The sequence below is a fragment of the Anas acuta genome, chromosome 3 (assembly GCF_963932015.1).
Source record: "Anas acuta chromosome 3, bAnaAcu1.1, whole genome shotgun sequence".
Lineage (NCBI taxonomy): Eukaryota > Metazoa > Chordata > Aves > Anseriformes > Anatidae > Anas > Anas acuta.
This window is the reverse complement of record NC_088981.1, coordinates 54,329,802-54,351,762: the sequence shown is the minus strand read 5'-3', so window position 1 is coordinate 54,351,762 and position 21,961 is coordinate 54,329,802. Positions and strand designations below refer to the sequence as shown.

General features: G+C 40.2%; 1 protein-coding gene across 7 annotated transcripts in view; it reads right to left on the bottom strand.

The window, feature by feature from the left end:
- Positions 1 to 21,961, bottom strand: part of ARID1B (AT-rich interaction domain 1B) — a 320,528-nt gene that overhangs the window by 231,496 nt on the left and 67,071 nt on the right. For all 7 annotated transcript variants that reach the window (XM_068677174.1, XM_068677171.1, XM_068677175.1 and 4 more), the window contains exon 3: positions 8,328 to 8,468. In XM_068677174.1, coding sequence (XP_068533275.1) covers positions 8,328 to 8,468 — 141 coding nt within the window. The remainder of the gene's footprint in view (positions 1 to 8,327; positions 8,469 to 21,961) is intronic.

The window sequence follows — 21,961 nt, the reverse complement described above, 5'->3', positions numbered from 1 at the left end:
GGAATGAGAACAAATCCAGGTTTACTACAGAGGCAGAAGCATACAAAGGGCTGTTACGCACTAACATTAAAGGTTTCAGACCCAATAGACCAGAGTTAGTTTTTTATCTTGCTTTACCTAATCACCATGTCTGCAAACAATCACTTTAAACCAACATGGCCAAGGAAGTCCTCCCAATATCTGAATGCATGTTTTTGGGTTTGGTCAATATGCCTTCAGCAAAAGTAAGCCCACACCAGTGCTAGTGCTACTTCATGGTGTGCCCCCATTTTGTGTTTGTGCTCGGGTGTGAGTTCACGGAAAACGGCCCTTGCTGCTTCTGCCTGCACCTAATCCTTCCAGCCCCTTGGCTTTGGAAGATGGCTCTCCAAGTCTGGTGAGCTAGCATCTATTATAAATAGACATAAACCTCTGAGGATAAAAGAGAAGAGCTTGACATTTCCTGGAATGATACAAACAACGCTGAACAAACAGAGCAGTCCCCAAATGGACCATAAGCAGCTATTCCCATTACTGGGAGAAGATGCAGCACAACAGGAGTTGTGGCTTCACTGAACTCCTGAGCTGATCAAGAAACCTCAGCCACAGAGATAAACACTCACATGCTTAGCACTTTTTCAGGATTATGGCAGCATCACGCTTATGAAATCAGACTTCCTAAAAGCAGAAACCTGACTAACTGGCAAAGAGTCCAATCAGTTAAGCATTCATTGAACCTACAGAGGTTCAAACCTCATTTGCCCCTCCTGAAAATGTTACACACTTAAAGGTTAAAAAAACCCTATAAGTTAATTTTATTCACAAGTATGGTTCCTAAATATTTCCCCAGTTGTTTTGTGTTTTTTTTTTTTTTGTTGTTTTGTTTTGTTTTTAAATCACTGCCGTGTTTACCATGGTACGGTGACAACTTTCTTTCAGGGGTGCTGGCCACTGGTGGCATGTCTAGAAGCCAAGATTTAAGTCATGGTGTGTGAGTTTGGGAGCTAATTGCTGAAAGACTGCTCTCCGGCTCCTTCATCCCCACAAACCTCTCCAAGCTTTATTACAGATGCAAAAAGTCAAGATTGCACCCTGGCTTTTGATATCTGATATCTCTGAAGTAGGCTGACAACAAAGTGCTCAATGTACCAAAACGGATGCCTTTATAAAAAGAGGTTATACTGTTGTTTTTCCTTGACTCTCAACTCAGGTCCCATAGAAAGGAGGTTGGAAAAGCCAGCAGACGAACACAGCTGTGTCTGAGAATTTTCACCCAGCTACTTTCTTATCAGACATTTCCCTGCTCACTGCATAGAGGCAGCTCTGCTTTGTAAAAGCCAACCAACAGGTACGCATCAGAAGCACGAGTTCTTAATGCTATGGATTTGGGATTGAATGGCTGAAATGAATCACTTCTTCCTTATTTCTCTTTACATTGGAAATAAAATAATTACCTCTGAAATGAAAATAAGCCCAGCATTTAAAAAACAAAACAAACAAACAAAAAAAAACATCTCTGCTGTGGAGACAATGGAAGCCATGAAGGATTTATGGTGCACATGCAGTGGTGTCAGTCACTGTTGATGGCGACAAGCACCAATCTCTTCTGAACATTAAACTTGCTTATGAGCTCTCATATAACTGTAATGGCCAACTTTCACAAAGAATGCTTTCCTATATGGCTGGCAGCAAATGTCAGATTAACATGCAGGCGTGTTCCTTCCCAGATTTCCTGTGGTTCATAACACAACAAATATTAAGTGCAACCACTCGTCGGTGGTGGATGACTGCAAACACAAGAGTTAAAAGGAGAGAAGGACAAACAATCCTTATTGTAACCTCAAGCCTTGGGCAGCTACATGTTACTTGCAAGGCCCCACATATTCTGAAAGAAGTTTAAATTGAATTCTGCGGGAGTTAAGACCGAACTACAGTACTGTTGACGGCTAATTCTGTGCCAGTTTCTAATAAGAGAGTGGGGATTTTATTAAAAAGAATAATTGAGTTGAGGTATAAAGCTTTAATTTGGACTCACTGAGGATTATCTGTTACTTACTAATGAATTTGATATTTGCATGCAACACAACTATTCCTAACTTAAAACAACAGCATTTTTATGCTGTGTTACACCCCAAAACAGCTTGACAATGTTAATTAACATGCTGCTTATTACACTGTTAAAGGAACTTTAGCAGCTCACATGAAATCACAAAACAAAACTTCATCCTCCTGGTACCAAAATCACTTCAGCAATTTGATGCATTTTGCCACAATACAGTTTGTTCTGTTTTCATGACAGTCATACAGCTTGGACATGAAAAGCAATTAATTAGTTTCACATTTTGTTCACATTTTCAAAGACTGTTTCAAGTGGGGTAATGTTGTATCTGTCCTACCTTGCACTGACTCAGCGCTAGAAACAGATGTCCACATGGGAACATGCCCACAACACTCAGGCTGCCGACTGCGACTGGCTCAATCCGTCGCCGCCACTTCAGAAACAAACCTGAGATTTCTGGCTTTCTGTGACCCCCTGCACAGAACCAAATCGATTCCTTCCAGTTATTGCTGCGAAACAAACACCTTGTGAAAAATAACAGGAGACCTGAGCAATGCATGGACCCTCTTTCCTGCTACAACCTTGAGGGCAGCACCCCATTGCCAATCCTCCTCAAGTCGCTGGGGTACAGGGACTTGGTGCCCTGCAGACCTCAACAGAAGGCAGTCCCTGTCCCGTTGCCCTGTGCTGCTGATGCCCCACAGGACTCTGGAAATGCCTGCTGACCCCACCAGTATGAGCTTTCTTCTGGAGAGCCACGGCAGCACCTCCCATGTGCAGCACACGATGCATTCCCCAGACCCAGCTCGGCAGGCACCGAGTGACCACAGGTGAGGAAGATGGTGCTCCCCAACACCATTACCCAGCCCCAGGGCTTTGGCCAGCTTTTAAATCATTTTAATAAAACCCAATAGTGAGGGCACCTTGTCTGTGTGCTTGTTTATGAAACATCTTATCCTTTTATAGAAAACCAGACTAAAGACTGAGCCTGAATGACCTGTTTCTTTAAGGCTTTTTTTTTTTTAATAAAAAAGTCATGGTAACCACAAAGGAATGGTTTAAAAATACATTCACACAGCCTCTTCATGCACACTTAACCAGGAAGAGCAGTGCCCCAGAAAAGCGCGCACACCTGCCGCACCTCAAGGATCTGCCAGGCTCTCCTCTGCTTTTAATCTCGTGCCTGCCTGAGAGCGCAGGGATCAGCGTAATCCCGCTCTATCCTGCAAGTTTGCGAGCAGAAAGCTTCCAGGAATACTTCAAGCTCAAGATGACTTCAGGGTAACAGTAACAGGTGTAGAATAAAATCACCATTTTTGTTTAAACTCGAGTGAGACCATAATTATTTTTCAGATCTACTTTATCTGTCAAAAGAGTGATATGGTCCCAACTCGTAAAATTACACATTAAATCTCAAAGGCACGATCCTCTCTTGATATGTACGAACACATGCTACATAAAACAAGAAAATATATAAACATGGCTGTTTAAAAGCCATTTGGAAAGCATAATAACCCAAAATATACATCACACTATCTTAACAAAATAATGTTTAATGATGACAGTTTAAGTTTGCAATTACATGACATTCTTGAGCAAAATATCACTTCTGGTTATGGCAAAAGATTTAAAACTGCAAAAACAACTGAAGCATTTATTCATTTATATGCCATTTCAAGATGAAAAACCCTGCCAAGGGCAACACTCTAGTAGTATAACACACATCTTTGTCTTTTTTCTTTTAAGGAGCAGTAAAGGTAAAAGAAAAAAAAAAATTAAAACAAGGAGATATCTACATCTACTGGCAATATCTAATGATCAATGAATCTGCTGCTACTGCAATAAATTTGCTTAAAACAAAGCTCTTCCTTTAATGGTTTTCATTTTTATTTTATTTTTTTTTAACACAGCAGGCTCCCGATTCAAAGAGGGGATGACTGATGCTGGCTTACAATATGGCTCTGTAGTAAACTATGCCAGTATTACTATCAAATCACCCCTCACAAAACTCCCTTCCTACCCACCAAGCAATCAATTTAACAAAGATCTAAACAGCTTACAGTTTAAACATTCAAATAAATTCCGCTTTCCTTCTCCTCCTCTATGCTTATTTGAAGAATGGGAAATCACAAGTCACTGGAACAGACCCAGACATCATTTTATCCATTTACTTTTATTGACAAGATTGCATATTGAATTCAAGTGAGTCAAGGAAAAGGAGCAATGGTTTCACACGTCCATGATACGTGAGAAATGAAGATGAGCACCAATTCCGAGGCACAACGCTAGGAGTTACACCTGACTGCAGAAACTCACTCGCGTTCTAACAGAGCAAAAATAAAACATTATCTGTATGAAATTTCGTATCAAGTTTTGTTCACATAATAAAATACTCGATAAATCACACTGCAGGACTTTATATAAAAGGAAACTGATGGCACAACAAAGCCCATCAACTATCCAAAATAAATCCTACTTTCAGTTTGATAAACTCCAGAACAAATACACTGGAAAAAGTAGGGAAAAGAAGGTATTTACTCAGCAGACCCCTTTCTCCAATCTGGCATCTCTCTTTTATCTGGAAGTAAAACCCATTCTGTTACACTCACTTCACAAACAATGCAATCATGTAGATGGATTATTTACCCTAAAAACAACAGGAAACTTCACCTCACAGCTGCTCCCCTGTTACAAGCAAGTTCAGCTTCCAGTCCATCGAGCACAGAATAGGATCCATGGATGCCCGCACAGACCACATCAGAAAAAACGATCAAATTGCGTAGGACAAACTTATTTATATTTGGGAATCCTTTAATATCAGCTAAGACTTTAGAAAATACAATTCTGAAACTTTAAAAATCAGCTCAGTCAATCTATGTCAATGTATATAAGAAGCCGTGAGGAATAAGTCCAACTTAATTTTTTTTGTGTTTTTTTTTCTTTTTTGACAGCAAAAGACAATGAGAAAGATTTTCTCTTCCTTATTTTTCACTCTTCCCTCAGTACCTTCAGCAGCAGATTAATCTTTTGTTTCTCCCTGACAACAACATGGACTGAAAAAAAATCTTGTTTACCTGTTGCTAATTGGGAGAGTTTGGGCCACCCAAACCTCAATCATTCACAGTAATTGCATTTTCTATTCAAAATTAATACTTTTCTCTTTTTTTAATTCGAACTGATTTCCCTTGTCCAGAGGGCAGGCAACTACAGTCAGCATTTTCCAACACTGGGAAAGAAAAAAACATCTCTTGTTAAAGCTAATGAGCATTTGGCCACCGTTCAAGGTATAGGATCATGAATCAAGCAAACATTCGTGTTCTTGAAATGCAGTTTTCTGTTGTTTCAGTACAATAAAAGGAATATCCTAATTTGAGAATCAACCGAATGAACGCCTTCCATGTTACTAGCCCACACACCAACGACAGGTTGTTCCCATCTCTGAAGTCTCAGACCACTGTTTGCTACTCTGAGCATTGCTGTCTTTCCTATTTATACCTCCCTTACTGATCTGACTTCACCTGTTGCCACATTTACTATTTAGCCCGTAAACATTTTGGGGGCAGAGACAACCTATTTGTTATGTACTTGTAGACCACTCAGAGTAATAATGCACTGATCCATGGCTGGGGCTCCCATGAGATAATTCAATATTATTAGAGTGATCTTCTCTTGGTTCACAATCCATCCATGCTCTCCAGGAAAAATACTTTTCAGTCTACAGCTTTAATATGATTCAGGCTAGCCAGCATGCAGCAAAAACATCTTCAGAGGCCAGCTTCTCTTCTTGAGGCTAATATGCTGAAACTATTGACTTCCACATTCCTCAAAGTTGTGACAATTCAATAGTACGACACAGTAATACAAATTTTGAGTGCAAAACCCAACAAAATCAATATAAAAAAGACAATGAAATGGTTAATGGAATACAGAAGACATGGATGAAGTTCGTTTTCAGGATGTAAAGAGCAAAACTAAGGATGGCAGAACCAGTCACTATAATTAAGATTGTCCCACATTTTCTAATTGACTGAATAATAAACAGGAAATAGTATTTTAATAGAGCAGGGGAGAAAAAATACACTAACCAGTTAAATAGGTATTATATGACCTCATAGCTTATTTTTATGTTATGTTTAAAATATGTAAAGCTAATATTAAATTGGAGTCACTTAGGTTTTGGAGAGACCTTCAGAGAGAGGTCAGGTAGTCAAGCCTCCGGTTCCAAGCTAGTCTAGCAAGCAAGCACAAGAACTAGACTAGCTAGCAAGAACAAGGTGCTTGGGGATCTTGTGCAGTCAAATTTTGAGCATCTCCAAGGATAGAGATTCCAGTCTCCTTGGCTCAATATTTTAATTGTATTGTTTTTTCTTTTACAGAGTTAAAATCTCCCTTGCCTCAGCCTGTGTCCATTGCATCTTGTCCTTCCACTGTGCAGCTCTGAGATGAGCTTGGCTGTGCTTTCTACTATATCCTCCCATTAGGAAGTTGTAAACAGCAGTAAGATCTTCCCTGAGCTTTCTCAGGATCCTCAAAGTATAGTTTGTCTACAGCAAGGCTGCTATCTTCTACCTGTGAATCTCCCTTTCTTCCTCTTTATCTCAGTTCTCTGAAGGCCATAACATATGGGAGGCTTTACTCTCACTTTGCCTTTACCCTCTTTCTATGATACCCTTCACTTCACTGCACAAGCCTTCACTTTACTGGCTATAATAGCAAAAAATCATATAATTGGAATGCTTATCAACAGATAAATCAGTATCTTGCTATTTTGTAAGTTCTCTATAGTCAGCAAGTGTTGTATACTTTTAAACTAAAATACACAATCCATTCAACTGACAATATTTAAAATATGATATTTAAAATATGATGAGGTGTCCAAGGCAGCAAAAAACATTTCAGTTTCACAAACTGTGATGTGTAAACAATGATTCTTCTCACTCACTGGCTGTATTACTAGGACTTTATCAGCTAAGACTTTACCAAGACGCTCATGAACAGTATTTTCAAGTTATAAAGAATTTAAGTATTCAATGCTGAAGTAAAAAGGAATAAAATTAAATTTAAAGACAACTGCAATATTTAAAGTGAGTTACGTATAATCCAAAAGATGGAAAGGTATGACATTTAAAGGATATCACAGACACAATTAAGAATTCTATTTCATAAACGATCCAGCATTTTAATGAAAAAAAGTTAATTCTCAATGGAATTTTAAAATGTAGATGAAGAAAAATTAACATGTAATTACACAGTGAAATTATCATAGCTTTATTTTAAAATCAAAGGAGGGGAACTTCCTGTATCATTCCTACCTCGTGGCATCTTTTGTTAAGTTTATTTTGTACACTATTTTTATTTCAAGCTGAGATTTCTTCTTTACACCAGCATTATCACAAAATGTTAATCAGCCATGCCTGACAGAATTCCCCAGTGATCCGCAGCAAGTGCTGATGCTTTCACTAATACCCAGTCTTGAGCAACTTACTTTTGTTAGATTTCCCAGGATGGTGAGCATGCTTTAGCTTCATCCTTCCATTTCCAGATCAGCTCTCCATGATTAACAGAGCTAAGGCTGCAGACAGACCTTAGCCTACACGTTACATATCAGCCATGGACATCCATTTTGTTCGGTATCTACAATCTGAGTGTTTCTCAGGCTCCAGGAAGCAGACCCATATACTACCAGTTCTGATCTTAGTTAAAAATAGAATCATTTAAAATGAATTTTAACAGCTAACACAGAAAGCATAATTCAAGAATGGCAGTGGGTACTGAATTATGCAGTTTTACTACCTGGATGGGCAAACTGAAAACATTCAAATTAATAGCTGTGATATCAATTATAAAAATAGCTCCTAAGCAGCTCCCTTGGCAAAGCAGCTGCAAAATGCCTTGAACTCCTCTATCCTCGAAAATGGAACAACACAAAGAACAAAACAGTGACCATATTAGAGCTCTCAGCATCTGCCTTGTGAGGGGAAAATGTGAAAAACAAGGAAAACCTTCAGCCTCCACTGACATCTGATCAAGCAACTTGGTTGTTTTTAAATGCAGAATGAATAGTTGCTGGGGTATAAATGCTGGCCTTATTAAAAAAAAACTGATACAGAATAAATCCTGAAAGTGTGCGTGCATGTATTAGTATGTATATGCCCAAAGACTTCTCAGAAGGATGTTGTCTGACTCCGCATGAGTTTGATTTTGTTTATACCAGTGTTATCTGGAAAAGAGGTCAGGCGGGTTTTGTTTCCCTTGCAGAAAGCATTTTGCACTCCGGGACGGCGCTTACCTGCTGGGCCTGGTACCTCTGCTGGGCCTGCGACAGATACTGCGCCTGGGGCGGCAGGTGCTGCGGCTGCTGGTTGTAGTACGGTTGCTGGCCCTGCTGGCAGTAGCCGCTCACGCCTTGCTGACCATACTGGGGCGGTATCTGTTGGAAGAGCCAAGCAGAGCAAATACGTGAGTCGAGATACAGGAGACATGAAGCTGAGCTCAGTTACAGCTGTACTTTAACCAGGCTAGGTGTGATATCCTCAGCTGCAGCCCCGACCCACCCATCCCTGCTCTTGTACCTGAGAGTTAATGCAAGCCCTTAGATCCTCTCGCCTGAGCAAGAGGAGCAAGCCGGAGTGCTCTCTATACAGGTTCCCTTTTCAGGAAGGATTTCTAAGGAAAACGGTATCCTTCTGTACAGCACCATCCCAAAATGTCCAGTCTTAAAATACAGAGGCAGTCATTTTAAAGTTTGCTTTCCATAGGCACACCGCTGAGCCAAATCTACAGAGGAATCATGTTGGTACATTGACCCAAAAGCAGAGCTGGATAGCACAACTCTAAAATAGACATTGACAGAAATGCCATTTTTCTGGAGCAATAAAATACTGGCTTTTGGTGATTATTTTTTTTTTTGCACAAAACCCTCACATTTTTAGCTTTTGTGCATACATGTGTTTAACCTTTACACACACACACATACAAAATTAAAGTTTGGTAGGTTTTTGTCTTTCCTCTCTCTTTCAATCTCTTTCTCCTGCCCCCACAAAGGTAAATCTTTTTAAGCAAAAAAAAAAAAAAAAAGCATAACACAAATAAAATAAATAACGAAATAAACTGTTAAAAACTCCTGTTAACAGACAAATCAGCACATGTATCATACACCAAGAAATCTTCCCTGCACACTGAGAATTTAAATTATAACCACGATCAAGCTCATTACAATTTATCAGATGAAGTTTTCTGTTACAGTTTAGGCATTAAGCCTTGTATCAATAGACATTGACATTTTCATGAGATATTTAAAAAAAAACAACAGACTTTCAGTAAGCTCCTGATATTGTATCTGTATTATCAGCCCCTATTCTAGATACTTGTTTTCTCCCCCTCACACTGGTATTTATAGCATTTCAGGTGAATGACATGCAATGTAGGATTTCCCCCCCATGGGCAATGGATCTCCCATTGGTCCTGCACATCTCTGCCCTAAGCAAGCGTTTTGGATATCTGAGTGCATCTGAGAGGCTTTGATCTTGAACTTGTTCCCACCAAGACTCTGATACTCTGATAAATCTGTTTACTCAACATACAAACACATACCTGTTTTACCTAAAGTTAGCTTATGGTATTCACTCTACAATACAGTAATATTTACAAGGCAATAATCACAATATAAAGTTAAATTTCAACATATGTTTAGGTGTTTGGGGTTTTTCTTTTTTTGTTGTTGTTGTTTTGTTTTTAAACCATCACACCTTGATCTGTTACTACTACTTCTGCCAGGAGCTGGTAGTCCTAGTTCTTGCAAACTCCTCACCTCCACACTTCAGCCCCACATCTACACTTCCTCTCCTTGCTTGCACATCAGTTTCTCAACTTCCTCCATCACTGGCATTTTTGTATGACCACACATACCGTTTTTGACAAACACCCTCTTCCTCTGCTGATGTATAAGCGAGCCAGTCAGAATGCAAACTGAAAAGAGTTTCACCAAGCAAACAGGCAGCTGGAGTCTGGGACCTGACAGAGGACCATAAGGTGATTTCTTTGTCAGGTGCCAAGGTCACAGAGCCTGGACTGGTTCCTAGGAAATGTTGAGGAGAAACCTATGCTGCAGTCCATCTGGGCCCCAGTAGCATTGGGAAGAAAAGGAAAGAGATGCTGACAGCTAAATATGGGCTACTGGGAAGAGGGTGAAAGAATCTCGATGCCTGGTTGACACAATGATGACAAAGCAAGATGTCAAGAAAGCAGAAGGAACTGGAGCACTTCTGGAATAAAGATACGTGTATAGGAGTACAGAGCTCACCTCAACGTAGGATTCAGACTGCTGATACCTAAGAATCAAAAAAGCAGACTTCTAAGCTGAAGAAAAGTGTTTAGAAACACATGGTTCAAAAGCTTGACACTGGTATTGCAAATGACAACATGGAGGTACTGGGTTATCAAGTAAAGCTGGTCAGAAGAATCAAAGAATGAAGACAGGCGCACAGACAGACAGATTGCAGACTAAACAGGGTGACAAGTAGTAAACCCAACATTGCCTTCTACACAAGAGTGAGCGTAGAAGAGAAACTGGATGACTGGGGCATGAAGCCACAAACAGAAGCACTAACCATAGTCCCACGAGAAAGCTGGTTAATGGAGGCGATTCACAGGATGCTATTCTGCATCATGCCAGGACACAAATACATAGGGAAGACAGCTGACGACATCGTAGTAGTATATACTACAGAGTTTAGAGATAAATTAAAACAGAACTCCCCCTCACAGAGCAGTAGAATTCCAAAAACCTTGAGTTTGTTCCGAAAACCAAGAGTGAGTGCTGGAGCCACCAGGGTTGGCCAGACCGTGGTGACACCGACAGCAGCACACCGCGAGAGATCAGCGAAGGCAGGGCAGCAAGTGGCAGTGGGAGACTGCGACTGCTTGCATGTAGACTGAGCAAGTGGAACCCGACTCAGGAAGCTCCAACAGCCAGCTGGGAGAAATAAAACCTGGGTGGCAGCATCAAAGCTGGTTAACAACCACCACGTGGAAAGCGCAGAACTGATATTTGCCACCTATTAAGAAAGACTTGAGAAGAGCAAAGGGACATCAGCGTGGCTCACGGCAGGTTTCCAGAAGCAAAAAGGCGTCCTTCAATAAGCCAACACACCAAGTACAAATGTAGAAAACAAAAAAGAATGTAAACTCTGGCACTTCACATGTAATAAGGCAAGCCAGAAGGAACTGGAGAAACAGCTAGGAAAGCGAATCAAGTGAGTAATGAATCATTTCTTCAAACACATCAGGAGCAGGAGGTCTGCCAGAAAGTCTGAAGTGCCAAGTAATGATCAAGGTATCAAAGGAGATTCAGAGAAAATGAGGACATCACAGAGGAGCTTAATGATTTTTTTTTCTTCACTAGTGTGCACTGTGGAAAAATCTTGGGAGGTTCCCATGCTGGAGTCCTTCTTTGTGAGGGACTCAAAGAATGTGCCTGAATATGATGGAGCTATTCATGGAACAAACTGACAAATGAACAGTATGAAATGCTCATGACGATATATCCCAGAGGTCTAAATGAATTCAAGAATGAAATAGCTGAATTATGAATGATGGTATGTAACCTCTAACTCAGAGCTGCATTGGTATGCGAGAACTCAAATATGTTATTTTATTTATTTTTTTTTAAAGAGAGATTTGAGGAACTTAAGACTGTAAAGGATTGATGACTGTACAGAATAAATGAGTACAAGCAAGAATGAAGATGAGAATTACGAAACATCAACATAGCTTTTGCAAGGGAAAAATCTCTCCTGATTTCTTCGATTTATTAGGAAGGGTCAAACACAAAGGTTCCGAGAAATGCTACAGGAATCAAAGGTACAGAACAGTGTCCATGCAAGGACCGTAGCAAGCTAGAGCCCTTCAAGTCTGAAAAAGACACTGAGAAATGAGAACATGATAGAAAGCTAACAACCACCCTGCCCAACACAACAAGCAGAAGGCATTAAATGAAGCTGGTAGAAGTAAACCTCACAGGCAGGGTCTCCAGTCAGAGGTAGCAGGCTTCTGAAACTCCTTGCCAGAGAGTGTTTTGAAAACTGAAAGTTCATGTGGGCTCAAGCAAAGACTGGACAATTTCAGAGAAGATACATCCTCTGAGGGTTACCAAATATACAGAGCCACATCTGGCTCAGAAAGTCTCTGAGCTGAAAACAGCTGGAGGCTTGAAGAGCACTGGGGGAAGTATCATATGCTTGCTTTGCTCTGACTCTTCTCTAGGCATCCAATTAGAGCTGCTGCTGGAGATGGGATACGGGGCTACATGAAACCTTCATCTGACCCAGCACGCCCGTCCCTGTGTTCTCATCGTCTCTTTGCAATACGTCTTTGTCTCCCTTGAGAAGGCAAGGGAGCTTTGGCCTGCGAGATACCTCGGTACCAAATTAAGTAACCCGAAGAGGCAATAACACCTTTATTGCCAGAAGCTGGGAGATTGCTCCAAGCCCTTAAACGCTATCCCAGCTTCCAGACAGTGGTGCGAAAGAGAGTACTGGGCTCTTCTGACCTTATGTATCAGTTATTTACATCAAAATTTTCCTCCATGTTCTCCCAACCCAAGCTGTTTCAAGGGGAATAAAAGAAAAAAGCACAAACAAGACCTCCCCACACGCCCCTCCCCTCCCCCCCAAAAAATAATCCTGACAGTACATGTACTTTTAGATGTCGTACATACAGTGCAGCGACCCATCACAGCTGCCCTAGTAGAAGGCTCAGTATAATTTCTGTGGCTATTTAAATAAATAACAAACAACAACATGCAAATTAATCCTCCTGCTTTACTGATGTGGATCACAAGATACCGCTTATGGACAAATGTTTATTAAACAGCATATAAAAAAGCTTAATTAAAATCTCCCCAGAACAAAACAAATCTGAAGCCAATTACTTACAATGCCTGGAGTGAATGACCCAAGCATCATCTCTCTTCTTAAGGTAATTGTTCCCTCCCTTTCTCCCTTCCACCCACGCTCCTTGTGGCCTACACAACACAGGTGACCAGCCTTTGGGAAACTTCAGCATGCCTGTGGTAACACACACGTTCTTGGGACATTACAGCAAGAACAGATCCCAGTTTCAATCTATTTCTAGGCAAGCACAGAAACTGTAATAATTGCTTCGCCTCCTATCTGACTTGCACAGTACCAGCAGCATTATTTGGGGAGAAGTATGACTGACCATCAGTGATTAAGCCACTCTGACTGCAAAGAAAGAAAAGGAGGAGAATAAAAGAGGAACAAAATTGGCAGTGAGAATGAAGAGGTGGGAGAAATCCAATTAAACCCATAACTTAGCCCATTATCTTTAATTCTTGCTTGAACAAGGGGTCTTGTGGCAGACATTCTTTGTCCAGGTAATACCTTGATAGTAATGGAAGTTTTAAGCAATTTTTTGCATGCATAATCCATAACTGATGTCAAAGGTGAAGATGATTAGACAGCACTACAGTCATTATAATAATTTTAAAAAATTAAAATGCAACAGAATTAGTGTGATAGCACAGGTACACTAATAATAACAGCAGTACGCAGCTACTACACTCTTTAATCATCCTAATGGGTAGATCCAGTCAATAATGGAAGAAACTTTACATGTCCCCTAACACAAAAAGCTCTGCCAAGCCACTTGGGGACCTACCTGAACATCTCAGTCACCAAGAGATGCTCACAGCAAGGAAAGGGTCCTGGCAATACTGGCTGGCCATTGCTTCTGCATGCAGTCTATTCGGTGCCCAAAAATGTGGACAGACCCTGCATAACTTCACTAGCAGGCAACAGCACACACAGTTCAGAAGTTTGAACCATACTGTCATAATATAAAAATCCCCAAAAGGGGTGTGTTTGGCCTGATTAGCATTAAGCCACGTTTCCAGAAAGATAACTCCAATGGCAGGGCTGACAGTCAGAGGGAAGGGTGACACTACTTGATGCAATGACCTACTTTGCTGAGAAACGGGGAAATAGATCCAAACATTGTGAAATAAGTACTGTTTTCAGAAAAGTAATCATCAGTAACATTCCACTTTCCTAGCAACTATAACACTGTAATTACGTAGAAATTAAAATACAAAATGTATAGCGATTGGAATTCCCCGCGGGGAAAAAAACACCTGGTAATTCACTCGAGGAGTTAAAACAGTACATTCTTGCAGTCAGCAAATGCTACATCCAAATTTAATCCTAATTATTTTAATTTTACAGGGGTGACTTCAGTATTAACTGTAAAGAAAGTTGTCACTCAGTTCCCATCAAACCTTCAGAAAATCACCAGTTTTATGTGAAATATTTACTCCTTCAATCTTACACTTCCAAAGCCAGACCTCCGCCAAAACAAAAGTATTTTCCCCACACATTCAGATCACGCATTTCTCCATACATTTGATTAGAAATTTTTATGGGCAAGTTATCACTCTCTTTCACTTAAAAAAAAAATCAGCTTGTATCTAGAACCTTCAAGTTCACGTAAGCATGGGTCTTCAGCAGTATGTTTAGCTGCAGTACAGTAAGAGAAAGCGTAGCATGCTTGCAGCACAAGAAAATCCTTCAGCATACATTCAGTGGCAATAGAGACTGTTATCGTGATTTCAGAAAGGGGACCATGGTATAATAACTATGTCGAACCCCAGTGTGCTCGTGCACATACAGTCCTAACGAAGGCTACAAATCCTTCTCACAATGGCAAAAAAAAATCTGAAAGGAAATCGAGTAAAAGCTCTGTGTTAATGCCAAGACTATTAATCAGAAGTAAATCAGAAATCCCAGTGCTAAGGCATCTTATTCATACATTCTATAAATTCTATTACTACTTATCGCTTACATCTTTGACCTTTTGAGAATACACTGGTCACAACGTTCACTTATGTTACTGTCTTTCCTAGACTGCTTGCCTTTACAGTGAAGTGTGAACTTCAAAATCTTATTAGGAGCCTTTAAAATATTAACATTGGGCTTAATGTTGGCCTACCCTGACCCAGGGCCACAAAGCAAAGGGGTATGAGGCATGTTTCTATGCCGCAGCACAACAGTCCTGATTCCAGAACGTGCACGGGAGCAGATTTTGCAGAGTCATTAAATGTACGTCTATGTTGAAGACTGCAGTGCAGCACACCGATCTGCAAACTAGCTCAGATACTGGAAGAAGCCTACACCAAAAGCCATGCTAGGCTAATTTGCCTTGCTCTGTAGAAGGGTGAACTAGGTCACGCGTAGATCCACGCTCTTGTAGACAGGATGCTTCTTGTACACAAGCCAGTTCATTTAAAAAGGTAGCTCAAGTATCTTCACAATACGCTGCAGTCTGCAATGCAGTCATCGTCTGTACTACTGTAATGTGCAGGACAGAAAGGACAGGACTTCAAACACGTGTCTACAGACCCCTTTTCCTCAAAGGGTGCGCAGCGGCATGATTACACTACCTGTCAGAGCAATGTATATGGCATCAAATACGTACCTGTCACGAGGTGCTCTCTATATACTGCCTTTTACTGTAGCTTAAATCAAAGCAACACGAGCTAACCCATTATTAGTACAGGCAATTTTCCTCTCTTTCAAAAAAAGAGAAACTATAAAAAAATAGAATGCAAAAAACTACTAAGATTACATGATTAAAAAACTCTCCAGTCAGAAAATACAGATGTTAAGGTTCCAAAAGTAACATTAACTGAGCCATGTTGCACATATATAGCACCTTCTATTTCTGATTTATGTTGTCAAAGGCATTTCATAAAATATAGAGGATGTGAAATGTGGCTCAGTTAATGTGGCTGCTAGAATCTTATCATTTATGTTTTCTGACTTCTTAGCTATGCAGCCTTCACATCTTATTAACATAGTTTTTTGCATAGACTGTAGTATGGAATAGTACTTATGTTTTATGTATTGACATATTTTTGATGTACTGAGATTTTGAATAAGTTTGCTATTCTTCATGATAAGAGCCAAATAAATAAAGACTACCACCACAAAATAGTCAATCATTTATAAGGAAAAGCAATATCTCTCCTTCCAAAAAAGAACACTTTGATTCCTTGTCAGAAATTGATGAAAACTACCTCTGCTGTAAATGCTAAATCTATGCCAATATCACAACCACCTCCTACTCCCACCTTCCCCTAAAAGCAGCAAACAAACAAAAATAAAAAAAAATTTGCATGTTTTAGATGAGCTAAAATTAGTTTCAAGGGAGAGGTAAACAGCTGAGTCTAAAACAATAGGAAGAAATTTTTCCCACACAAGAGCCTGATATTGCTGATTTGTACATTGCATTACAGTTTGTACTAATGCAACATTCGGTCCTTTTTAAGGAAGGGATGAAAATAAGATAATTTCTAATAACAGAATTCCATACTGTCATATCCATCCCCTCAGACCAATACTATGAAGAATATTGAAACTTTGCAGTTTTTTTCAGAAGAGCTATTTTGATATATTGTATTAAAAATAGAGAGAAATCATAGTGCCTATATATACACACACACTTAAATGAGTCACATATCTATTCTTATCCCCTGCCTTCCTCTTTTTCCTTTTTTTTTAAACAATCAAAACAATTAAAAGGGATCATGTTATCTGCTTAAGTACTTGATTTTCATTTTTCCAACCAATATAAAAAAAGCACATCACAACTGCCACAAACAATGCCAGCTCTTCCTGATTCCTATGGTGTCCCCAATGGTTGGTGCTTCATTAAAAAGCATACAAGAAGTCTCACCACTCACAGCATTAATAACATGAAACCTACCTATGAAACAACACCAAAGAAAAATGCAAAAGATTTCATTTAACCTGACTTTTAATCATTTAAAAATAATTTATCACAGGGAACTTATTGTGCATCTACGAATAGACTATACAACAATCTTAGGTCCCCAAATCTTTTATCTATCATTTATTCTCCACGAAACAGAGTGGCAACAGTTTTGACCTCTATTTCTCATATGATGGTTAAAGAAATTGGTTAAAAAATACACACGCAAACATTTTTCTTCAGACAAGCTTTGCGGTGCCATTCAAACCTTCTAAAGCAAGGAACACAAATGAGAGGTATGGGTTGAGTCTGAATAGCAGGTAATCTAACTGCATGAGTAATGCTCCATTTTTATGTATTTATACACAGAAAGACTCGCAACACTTTAGTACTGGAGACTCAAAAATCCCTTTTACTCTACATTTCTTCTGGCATACGATCTTGGTAGCTGGAAGAAATGCAAAGATTATTATTTAATTGCAGTAGCGGGAAAAGGAAAAATGCACACACACCCTGTTTACCATTGCTTACCCAGTATCTTGCACATCCTTGAGTTTTCTTCCTTTCTTCCAGTCTCTTTTAAGAGGGAAGGTGAATGCTTTCTAATTCATTCATACGCTTTTCTGAAGATATCAATCTTGATGAATACTGTCCTTACTATATCTAAGTTCAATGGCTTTCACAACTAAATCACCTGGGATCATTTACAGAGCCCTTCACTATACCTCTTAAAAACAGCAAGAGAAGAATATAAAATATTTTCTACAGGGAATGGTGCTGTGTAATCTTCAGCAGCCCACACCCTTCTCTTTCTACCCAAACTTCCTGAGTTTCACTAGACTATGGAGTTCCAGAGACCTTCACAATGCGTGCACTCTCTTCTCTCTTTTATGGCTGTTTATCTTCTACTTTCTTATTTATTGCTCTTTCCACACCCCACCCCACCACTGTCCACTTGATTACACCTGTGGTGATGGATATGTTTGCTTATGCGTTCTAGCGCCTCACTTTTGACATTACAGAACTGCAGGTGCCACTCTTCCACCCTCTTGGGGCTCCAAGGCCCTTGAGAAATATGGTGAACACAAAGGAAAAAAAAATGACAGACCCTTTGTGGGAAATTAGCATGCTGGGGTGTCTCTCTCAAGTGTCTGCACACGAAAGCATACAACATGTGGAATAAACACGATGAGTAAGAGATCTGGGTGCAGCTGCAGAGCCATGATCCTGTTGGGATCATGGAGACACGGGGGTATGGCTCCTGCAGCTGGAGTGCTGCAAGGGAGGGATACAAGCTTTTAAGGAACAGGCTCAGAAGATGAGGAAAAGGAGTGGTCCTCTATATGGAAGAACAGCTAGAATGTATGGAGCTCTACCTGGGGACAGATCGCAAGGGGTAAAGACTGAAGATCAGACCAGTATGGACAACAAGGGGTGGACATCTGCTGTAGGCCACCTGGCCAGGAAGACACACAGCTAGAAGCAGACCCACGTTCAGAAGCCCCAGTCCTCATGGGGAGCTTCAAAAACCCCAGCATCTGCTGGAGGGACAGCACAGCAGGGCATAAGCAATCCATGCAGTTCCTGTACAGCATCGATGACAATGTCCAGACAACAAGGAGAGGTGCTCGGCTAGACCTCGTCCTCACAAACAAGGAGGGGCTTGTTGGTGACGTGAAGGTTGAAGGCTGCCTTACAGCGGCCGTGAGACAGTGGAGTTTAGGATCCTGAGAAGATGGAGGAGTGCTAAAAAAAGTAAGATCACAGTCCTGGACTTCAGGAGAGCTGACTTTGTTCTCTGAAGAAACTGCTTGGAGGAGTCCCATTTGACTGTGGAGGTGAAGAGGGGCCCAAGAAACACGGTTGACAGACTGACAAAGTTCAACAAGGAAGTGTAAAACCCCACACCTGGGGAGGAATAGCCTCAGGCATCAGTAAATGCTGGAGGCCAGTCAGGTGGAAAGCAGCTTTGCAGAAAAGGATCTGGGGCTCCTGGTGGACAACAAGTTGAATACAAGCCATTTATGTGCCCCTGGGGCAAAAACTGTGAGTGCACTCCCAGGCTGCATTAGAAGGAGTGGTGCCCGCAGGTCAGGGAAGGTCATCCATCTGCTCATCAGTGGGGAGGCCCAACCACTTTGGGGCTCCTCAGTACAAAAGAGAGCTACCACAGAGAGCCCAACAAAGGCCTGCAAAAATATTTAAGGGACTGGAGCATCTCTCCTGTGAGGAAAAGCTGAGAAATCTGGGACTGTTCAGCCTGGAGAAGGCTCTGGGGAATCTCAATGTATATAAAAACCTGAAGGTAAGGTGCAAAGAAGTCAGAGCCAGGCTTGTTTCAGTGGTGCCCAGTGCCAGGACAAGAGGCAGTGGGCACAAATAAATACAGAAGGTTCTGTCTGAACAGTAGGAAACACCTTTTTATTGTACTAGAGCAGGCTGCCTGAAAAGGTTGCAAGTCACCATCCTCAGAGATACTCAAAATCCACCGGGACACAGTCCTGAGCAGCCTGCTCTGAGCGGCCCTGCAGGGCAGTTTGACCAGAGATCCCCTCCAGTCCCAACTGTTCCGAGATTCTGTGATTTAATAATGTCAAGCTGCTCTAAACATACTTCAATTTAGAGTCCTTGCGCAAAGTTAACAGGCAAGGGACACATCCAGCTTCTGTTGATCTCTGACAAGATCTCCACGTTCGGGTTAGCTCTGCCTCCTGGGCCAGGCTCTGAACCAGCACAGCAGTAGGTTGGTGTTATGCAAGCAAATCATTGCCAGTTCTAGCTCTTCATTTTTCTAAGGGATATCACACTTCTAATCACAAAAAACTTGCTATGTACATGCACTAGGAGAGCAGATTTACAGCTCTTTGTGTTCTCATTATGGATCTCAAACCCCAAATAGTGTCCACAGCACAAAAGGTCAATGCAAAAGGAACAGGCATAACCTCTCACAGCTATCATCTAGTTTCAGCAATTTCTGTGACAAATTTAGTCATTTGTACAGTCCAAACTCTGCTAGTTTCCTCTGCTAAAGCAAGATCAAAATCATACTTTTTATCTGGACACTAAAAATTCCCCACAGCAAGGAGTTCTGAGGCAAACAGACTGATCGGGTGAACCAACTGGAAAAGAGAATTTGATTACGTCTCCACCAGCCCAGCATAACTCTGTGCTGGATGATAATACATTAACTGCCTGAGATCCGGATCCCATTCCATGGTACAGTCCTTCAACACTAACATTCCTACAAAAAAAAACAAACAAACAAAAAAAAAAAAAAACAAAGCAGCCGCTATCCCAAAGTATCTTTAGAAAAACATCAGCAATTAAAAAAAAAAAAGGAAATATGTAAGTTTTCTCTGTGCTGGTTTTTCTCTCCCTTTCTCTATTTGGAACAGGAAAAAAAATGTCAGCCTCTTAAATAAGATCACTTACATAATCGGCCAAAACACTACATATTACAACTGTAATACAGTTCTGACTTCAAATGTTGCTGCAAGTATTTTTAAGAAAATTTTCAAACCCCTCCCTATACTCACAGAGTTTAGATATTTGAAATATTCCACTTCTCTTATTTAATTTGACCTATTACTTAGCACTGGAAAACATCAAAAGATCCCTGACAGAAACATCAAAGACATCAATCTTATGAAATCGTAGTTGAAACCATATAGCACATAATAATTCCTTAAATAATTACATTTTTATTATACTCAGGCTAAGATGATTATTGTAAATTATTCCTCATATTGGTTACCACAAGTAAGTCTTAGAAACATCTGCTAAATATAAGTATCTGAATACTGATAATGCAATTCATGTAACATTATCCTCAAAATAGAACAGAAAAACAAGCAAGCCACTTTATAGTTAGAACATCACTCACTAAAAATGACCTGTCCTGATTAATTTAAAATAGCCCACTTAAAAACTATGTAGAATCAAAGACCAAGTTCATTCAGTCAGTCTGCCACCCCAGTAATTTTTTGTTGTTGTTGTTAAGTTAACCCCGACTCAAATATTGTGCTTCATCAACCTTTGTAATACTATTCTTTCAAGACATTTGAGCATTTTCACTGTATCTATGCATGCTCCTTCCCCTTCTTGGAAGCTTAAAACGCAACAAGTCTGGTCATTTCAGGCTACTATCTGAATATCTTTTTTTTTTTTTAAGCGTTCACGAAACAAATTCTTACACTCAGTAAAATGCTTCCTTCCATTTATGTCCAGACTGAAGTCATATCTATCTGTACGCAAAATTAACACACAAGTGTATAATTGTAGTTTTATGCTCAAGTGCCCCAATTATGCACTTTAAAACACTTAAAAGGATCTATCAGGAGCATTCAATACTTCCAAACTGTAAAGTCTGTAAGAGTGTCTTCTGTCAAAACAGCTGCATTAAGGGGAAGTCTTTCAGTTAAAAACAAAGAAACCAAATCAACTTTGGCTTTTTACTCAAAGACACACAGATTGTAAGGAATGGTGGGAGCTGTCTGGTTCAGTGTATTTCACCAGAAGTAACAGCCAAGCAGGAAGCAGAGTAGTTCATCTTACTTTCGTATAATAAAGGTGTCCCAGGTAGCCTTTGTCTTATACTGCTAAATACAAAAGGAACCCGGACTTAAGCTTGTTCAGAAAGGTGATTGAAGATGTCAGTGCTATACAAGTAAGGACCCCACACCTTCCCCATTTCACTTCCAAAATAATCCTAACTCCTCCCCCAACCCACAGTCTCTGAATATTCAGTCCTCTGCATTCTCACTTCTCATTACAGATTACTGCTAAGAAACTCCCTTTACCAAAAAAGCTGTATGAGGAGACTGTCAATATTTTTTTGTTGTTACATAAATGTATTTCTACATGTGTGGCAAAGAAGGGAAATCTATGTTAACTCATCTGAATTTGCACTGAAATGCACTGCAAGTGCTCACATGATGTGCTACACTTTTTCTCCCAGTTTAGTCATAAAAATGTAATTTCTTTCGTTGTTCAGTTTATTAGAACAATTCTAGGTTTTTTTGTTTGTTTGTTTGTTGTTGCTTTTTTTTTGCTTTTAAGCAAACTCACATGGAGATAGAGGAAGATAAGGACAACAACATCACTTAGTTGTTTCCTATGACAAACCCATTATCAAGA